We start from the raw sequence: 8,045 nt of genomic DNA, 5'->3' as shown, positions 1-8,045 counted from the left end.
CACCGAAGTGGCCACCAAGGAGACGCTTTTCCGACCGAATTTCCACCCCCTTCGAAGACGCTTTTATGCTTATTAATGACACTACATGCAATTTATGTCGGTAGTTAAAGCGCCGCGCAAATAAATGGACGCAATGTGCAATGTCCTCCAAGGAATCGCGCACATCACTCGCAAAGGAAATCAGCTTAAAGGCAGATAAAGCTCTGCCTAATTACAAATGAAACGAAAAAGGAAAGAACTACAGACGAATATTGATGAGCCGAAAAACGCTATATATGAGAAATATTTAAAAAGCAATTCAGTTAAAGAACAACTAAAAAGCATATCAAAGATCACTTTAGCTACTTAAACACGCACTGGCTGACGGCCAATTTAATTACTTAAGCTCATTAAGGCTCATTACCCTCAAGTTCGACTGCTTGAAGCAGTTTAGCAGTTGAGTTGAATTAGCTGCAGCTTACAGGTGAACGATATAGCACACAGGCAAGGAGATAAAAACCCAACCCGAAATGGGTTAACCCGCAAGGCGAGGCTTAACCCCCTCTACCCACCCCTTCACCCCTTACTCGCTTTTCCTTCGAGGAATTTTCCCCTTTCTCTCCTACTAAACTCTACCACTCCTCTCTAAACTTTTGCACAAAAGGCAAGCCCTCAATGGATATATATCCCCGGTGCCCTTAACCCCCTACTGCCCCCTGTGGACTGCAACTTTTTGACTTTGTGCGCCTTTTGCGGCTGTTGTAGCTGCGAAAATTTATGGCCAATTCAATAAACGATTTTATTACATGCGCACGTTGTGTTAACAATGTTATTATTATTGGCGCCCAGTTCCGCAAAAAGGGTTGCGAATGGAAGGTCCCGGGGCGATGCAGTCAATTGGTTCCTGGGCGACGAGCGGGTTAAGCGGTGTAAGCGTAAGCCAATTATTATGAAAATTAATTTATTTTCTATCGGTAATATGAGGCCAGAGCCCAAATGGGCAGCTACCTTTCGATGGCGAAAAGAGCGGGAGGGGTGGCCAAAGGACGAGCCTGGAGCTGGTTCTTATCGCAAACTGGCCAGCAGCCAGGAGAGCTTCCATTGCATTACCCCCCTGAAAGAGCCCTATTTGGCCCCTGGCCACTTATCCACCGAAATTGCAGTCCAAGCCCACTGCTTTCCTCCATTTCCAAATGCTTTTACTTTGTTTACTTCCCCCCCGCAACTGCACTGGGATAAATTCGAGCTATAATTAGTGAATATAAATGTAAGAAGTATTCTTAGGCTTTCTCGACAGTCTTATAAGAACTTTTGGTAATGCAGATCATATTCTGAAGATACATATATCGAAATACTTAATTAGTTATTATTTGACCATCGTACCACTGTGCGACCCACTGTCTGTCAACGGTTTGCGCTTTTGTTTGCCCAATACACAAAAGACCAACGCTCACATACTTTCACACAGATACAACGCGCGCGTTTGTGTGTGTATGAAACCTTATTTTCTGCAAACGCATTGTGCTTGTATACGTGTGTGTTTGTGTGTGTGCAAGCACAAAGAATTCATAGAAGGCGCACTCATGTGCAACCCAACAAGGCAACAAAAGTCTCATTACTTTTACTTGGCAAATAATGAAGCTAACAACAAAACAGAAACACACACACACACACACACTCGCATACACACTCGCCAGCATATGTCGCTCTCAATGTGTGCGTATGTGTGTGTCAATTTGACAATTGACTTTGGCTTACTAACACACACTCACGCTTCATTCATGAGGGCAGCAATTTGGATTTCGTGGTCTGGGGAATTTGCACAAGTAGATGTATCGCCGAATAAGAAAAAATTTCCCCCTTTACTCGCTTCTTTTTAATTAAATTGTTTTGTGCGGTGTTATGTAGATTTTTCCATTCATTTATTAGAAAATAGTAAAATTTTTTTCATCAACTAACTATAAATTGAAATGTACATTCTGAGTGTTTCCCAAACTCTCTCCTTCTCTCTCTCTCTTTCTTGACTTTACCCTTTTTGATAAATAACTTGAATGAGTTTAGTTAATGGCGCCACAAGACATTTGCCCAATCATTTTGCCCAATCATGCTGGCACTCAATTTAATTGATTTTAAAGTTTCACCAGAAGCGAGCGTAGAGTTTTCGGTTGAGATGGTGGCAAACGGACCTGCAGCGAAACAGATGTGTAACAGGTTGACCCACCTGGCCGAAAACCATCCACTCTATGCCGAGTAGACCACATAGAAAGGCACCGACCTCACCCCAAAAAAAAGCCATAGAACGAACACACAGCGCTGAACAAAAAACAAAAAACAAAAAAAAAATTAATAACAAAAACGAAACTCAGCAACAACACAACGCGTCGTAAAGCTCTTGAAACTTTTGCAGGGGCGTGAGGAAAGGGGGCTTCAGCTCACTGGAGTTCGGTTCGGCCAGGCGGCTTTTGAGTGCTTTCCACCTGAGCACAAACTTAAGTGGCGAAACTTGATTAAAACCGCACACTCACACACACACACACATACACACACACAGACGCACACTGTAGGAGCCAGGGGCGTAGGGCGGAGTCCAAGCCAAAAACCCGAATCGGGCCAAAAGTTTGTGATACGGCTAAGGACAGGTCGGGGATTTAGTTGCGGTTATCCACTCCACTGACGGAAAGTCAAAGTTGCACACATTTCATTCCACACTCCAACCAAAAATAAAGGCCACTCAAAAATAACGTACAATAGTTAGTGTATTCAAGCCCTTTCGAAGCGATTTAAGTCGGTTCTAAACTGCTGTGTTTTGATAATTCTAAAGTGAATGCTCTTACTGACACAATAATAAATTCTTGAATAAGTATTAAGTCTTTCGTAATAATTTGTCGTTGCCTTTATTTATTATTCTCGTACTTCAAAAGATGCCTACCATCTTCTGTTAGCAGCAGAATCATTTTCAAGACTCAGGTCCAGTTTCCGATTATGTTGTTTGTCCTCGAACGGCAGATCCAATGCGTATTCCTGTTGCTGTCTTAGCAAATGCTGAATTCCCGGATAGTCCACAAAGATGGGTGCGTACCTTCCCAACGAATCCTGTTCAATATCGATGAGGAATCCATTGTCAACTTGTGGGATATCTTCGGAAAGACGTTGGTTGTGTCTCAACGGTGGCAAGTAGGCATTTCCTGGCAACTCCGCGGAGAAACAACAGACTGCAACCAAAAGGATCAGAATCAGGATCAAAGAATATTTCAGCATCTTAGTGTCTTCGTCGTAGAGCTTCAACTGTGCTGATACCCAAATTGCAGTTCTCTTTTATGCTAAAAAATATTAAGGCCACATGAAATGCACTTTTTTATATATTCACTTGCAGTCTGTCAGACCTTGTGCTGAAATTAGTATTTGGCAGCTTATTGGACCTAGTTGTAAACTGTTTAAAATTCACTTTGTGAGCAAATACATATTTTGGCTCTTCATTAGACATAATCGTATGCTGATCCTGATCTTCAGCGCTGCGGCAAACCTTCGCTTTTGTCTCGTTATCTTGCATAAATTTCCCGATATTTCTATGTCCCACTGTTGATACTGGTTTTGTGGCTCTTATACCAAAAATGTGGGAACAAAAACCGACGCATCTCCGACCATCGAATGTCGGATTTTTGCAACGCATGCGCCTTGGGCGGCAGAATATCTGACGAATTACAGCGTTTCCCGCCAAACTCGATGATGGAGGGCATCAGGGCATCCATCTGGCGACGGCTTTGTTTACCTTTGTTATCAGATCTTATCACACGGCGTCTCACCGGTATCCGCTGGGTGTGAAGTGCCCGCCCATTGGTTGGATATGTTTCTCTAATAAGGCAAATGTTACCTATCCGCCCCCATTCCCATTCCACTCCACTCCACAGCAATTAAATGCAATTAATACGATGGGGCCAGGTAAATCACAAACTTTTGTTTTGTGTGTCGATTGGCAAGAGCAAGTCTGCTAAGCTCCAAAACGCATAATTACGAGTTAGTTTTGCAGCAGCAACAACAGACTGTGATAACTGGTAGCCGGTAGATGTTAAACAACAAAACAGGAAAGCCTATTCCAAATTGATAGGGTAAGGAACTAGTCATTATATATGTACATGGCTCTGTCATAAAGTTTAAATTGCTCAAATTCTTTAGGCACAACTGAATGTCAAATTTTTATATTTTTTTTTAAGAACGCCAAAGACTGTAACAAGTTCTTCAAAAATCACTGCGTCTTTTATAATAAAATGGTTTTAAAGGACTTTAAATAGGTTAGAGTATGCTGACAGTGACTTATGACCTTGTAATTGAATTCTACATGCTGACAACATTTGTTGCTTGCAGGCACTTTTAGGGACGAAAAGGGTTAGGGTGGGACGCCCACTCCTGATGTGGCCTGCAACACTTCCGGCATTTAAGCAAACAAAATATGTAGCAACAAGGAAAGCACACGACTGCAACCAGCCAGATCGCATTTGTGTTCCATTTAGGAACCTGTATGCCCTTCAGCCCCCAAAAAACGCTAGTATTCCTAGTATACCGCTCTCTTAATCCACCTTTTTTAACATTAAAAAATTTGGAAATTCTTTTTAAAATTTAATGTGAGCTTTATTTGATGTTATATTTTTCATTTTCAACAATAGATTATAGAAATTACCTAGAATATGAAACAAGATAATTTTTACAAATTTCTTTATCAATTTACCATTTTCAATTTATATCTTAAATATTTGAATTAAACTTTTAGTGCTATTAACTGGACCGCTGGTGTACGTACATATGTTTTACCCCTTTCATGCTGCCACATGTGTGTAGGCAGAAAATGCGGCCATGTAGGCTAATGAGTTCGTTCTATGTCGGACGTGTCTTGTTTTTGTCCTATTATTTTTTTTTTTCCTCCCAAAAACCTCCTCTTGATTTTGTTGCCTTGTTGCTCTTTATATGCCGGCTAACGAGGACTTTCCATTGTCTTCTGTTGCCACAACCAAAATGCCAGCGGCAGTTCAACAACTGGCTACCCATATGGCGATTTGAGGACTTAGATTTGAGAACGGAAATTCTAGACTAGATAGAGCAGGTAAGTAGACACATGTGTAGCTTTAATTAGCGCTTAAATATTTGTATTTTTTTTTTTTTGAATTAATAAAAAAAAGGTTTATAAATATACTATTTTTAAGTATATAACATCAACTACTCAAAAATTCTCCTCAGCCAGACAATCCGTTGGCTGAGAAGCTCCAAGATAAAAGCAACAACAGCTGCGGACAGCCAAATCAAAGAAATATAGTAAAGACCGCAGAAGGAATCCAAGGGTATGGGTGTCACCTCATAGTCCTCCTCAAAGGGTTTCCTGTACTGACAGGCATCGAATTCGCGCACAAAATATCCAATAATGCCGGCAGACAGGAGCTGTTTAATTTTCCGATCGAAGGCGAACTTTAGCAGCGAATGGCGGCGCAAGTAGATGACCATTTGGTAGAGAAAGATGTGCTCCTTGATGTGGGTCAATCGACTGGTGCTCCAGTGCATCATATTGTAGTACTCCATGGTGGCGATCAGGGAGGTAGTCGTAAATTTACCCTCCTTACCTAATCCTTGGATATAATCGAAACGATCCTTGGAACCATTTCTGGTTAGGACAGTCAACTCGCGCGGATAGTAGTCGAGATACTCCTGGTTAATCAGTGTATAATTAGATCGGATTAACTCTGATATTTCCGTGGGCAGCGGTTTATGATACGGCAATCGAAAGGAATCGAATAGCTTGCCCTGGTAAACGACTCGCAGGACCAGGACCAAAAGCAACCAGCCAGCATACAAGATGCGCAGTCGACTACTTCTGGGCAGGCTTCTGGCCTCCAGGGGATTTCCCATAAGGGTGGTGAGCACTTGTAGGGCATGACTGGCCAAATCGGATCGTCCGCACACGAGTCGATTTCGCATCCAGAGCACTAGAACCAGCAGCAAACTGGAAACCACTAATGCTAGCCAAACAATGACAGTAAACGGCACCGCCAACTGGGCCACTGCTCCAAACTGGGAACTCATGTGCATAATGAAGACCAGTGAGCTCTGATGGTAGGAGCTCGTGAAAGAGAAGTGCGATCGATGCTGATGCGAACCACTCATGGCACCGATCAGTATGGATGAGTTGCTAATGATCACCTGGTCGAAGCACCCACTGCAATCATCCTTGATGTCGGGCGACAGGCATTTATTGCACGGCTCCTCGAGAAGAATGCGAAAGTCAAAGATGCTCGCCAGCAACTTAATGAGCTCTCCGTCGATGCCAGTTAGTCGCCAGATCTGTGCCCTTTCCTCGGGATCACTCGAGTTGCCGATGAAGGACACGAATGGTGGCAATGGATACCAACTGACCTGCAGTGGACATCCGGACAGACTGAGGACCCGGTTGAATGACCTGGCCTCGTGACCATGCCGAAATAATCCATTTTTATAGATATCTATTAACTCCAGATTGACACTAAGATCGCAGTCCATATTTAACAAACGATAGGCGTAGACCAGGACCACACCGTCTCTCTTCTCGGTTAACAAAATCACATTTGAAGTGTGAAATCTGACACAGGTCCTCGATATATCTCTCAGCACCTGAAGTCTCTCGGCTCTTGAGGACATGCGATGTGTCAACAGGATGAGGAAGTTAAATTCCCGCGTGGAGTGGATATCGGTAAAGTGGAAACCCAGTGTGTTAAATGCCTGTGCGGAATTAACCAGAAAGACCACGAAGCTGGCTGGAACTTCGGCAGGTGGTTTCTGGAACGTCCTCAGTGCCATTTCTGAACCCACCGATCTGAGGATTATGGTCATTAACTGCTCCTGCCGTTCATCCCGGTGCTCAGCATCTTGCGTTAGATCCATCACGGCCAAAGTGCTCTGCGAGGGACTAACCTGCTCGGCCAGGATTTCCAAGGCAGCTGCGACCAGGGGTGTCATCGCTTCCGGTTGCGGCGGATGCAGTGCACCCATTGCCAGGGATCGAAGTCCCATCAGGAGCCACAGATGGTGAAACATTTGAAACGAAACTGTTGCGAGTTCACAAGTAAATGCGCTGTCTAATTTCCCTAATGGTGAGCTTTTCTGTTCAACTTAATCGCCACTGCTCCATGTTTCATTAATGCTAAGCTAGCCACTTTGGCCTCGATCCAATCTTATCCTATCGCCCCATCCAATTAGCTTAATGTTAAGGGTTTAATAACATTTGTATAAGCGAGACTGATTACTGATGATAACTAACTTTTTTTAATCCTTTAAAATGTAATATTTCAGAGTTACTTCCGTTTTTTACGCATTGAGTGCTTGGTAATCAAGCAGCAGCAATCATCGCAAGAGTGGCCGCAATCCCGAGAACAGTGTAAAACGCAATGCAAGTGCAAACCAAAAGCCAATTCAACTGTTTTTCTCCTTTTGACCACAAGTGCGGGGTTTGGGGATGAGCAAAGGATAAGGATAAGGGGTATTCCCCTGGCTAGGACCAGTTTTTATTTATCTTTGTGGAAAGTAGTTACCGCACTGGACCCACCGAGAATGCAAAGCAAATGCAGCATACATATCTCTGCGGCTTGTTAGTCCAAGCGAAAGGAGGCACTGCCACGCCCCCCCTCTGTCTACACTTCACGCCCATCTGGCGCGCATAAAAATTAAAAATTTCATTAAATTCACAAAAATGCTTGAAGTGGAAAAATGTAATATCCTTTGGGCACAAAGGATGTGCATATAAATGCAAATGCGGTACTGTTGCCCGGGTAAAAACGAAGCGATATGTCCGAAACGCCCACTCAACGCCGGAGCCACGCCCCTCACCGCAACAGCGCCAGCTGCATGCATGAATGCACACGGTACACTGGGAGAAAATGTTGCTCTTTAAAATATACTTGCGTTTACTCTTTAGTTTTAAATATTTCTAATTTATAAATACTATTCATCATTTTTGTTAAGAATACATTTATATTTAACTTAAAGAAGCCGGCAAAGAGGTTTAATTAATTTTTGACAGTGCCCTTGAGAGCCAGGCAACTTTTCACATA

General features: G+C 43.0%; 2 protein-coding genes across 2 annotated transcripts; both read right to left on the bottom strand.

Annotated features, from left to right (window-relative positions):
• Nucleotides 1-2,852: 2,852 nt before the first annotated feature.
• CG34338 (uncharacterized protein) lies at nucleotides 2,853-3,277 on the bottom strand. The gene has a single exon (NM_001103433.3). It carries the CDS (start codon nucleotides 3,235-3,237, stop codon nucleotides 2,905-2,907), a length of 333 nt encoding a protein of 110 aa, NP_001096903.2. The 5' UTR covers nucleotides 3,238-3,277; the 3' UTR covers nucleotides 2,853-2,904.
• A 1,910-nt stretch (nucleotides 3,278-5,187) lies between these two features.
• On the bottom strand, nucleotides 5,188-7,032 carry Ir7a (Ionotropic receptor 7a; the record flags this gene model as incomplete). The annotated part of the gene is made up of 1 exon (NM_132178.1): nucleotides 5,188-7,032. One exon carries the CDS (start codon nucleotides 7,030-7,032, stop codon nucleotides 5,188-5,190), a length of 1,845 nt encoding a protein of 614 aa, NP_572406.1.
• Nucleotides 7,033-8,045: the final 1,013 nt, after the last annotated feature.

Source organism: Drosophila melanogaster, chromosome X (assembly GCF_000001215.4).
Source record: "Drosophila melanogaster chromosome X".
Lineage (NCBI taxonomy): Eukaryota > Metazoa > Arthropoda > Insecta > Diptera > Drosophilidae > Drosophila > Drosophila melanogaster.
The sequence above is the reverse complement of the archived record's forward strand: the minus strand, read 5'-3'. Positions and strand labels throughout refer to the sequence as shown.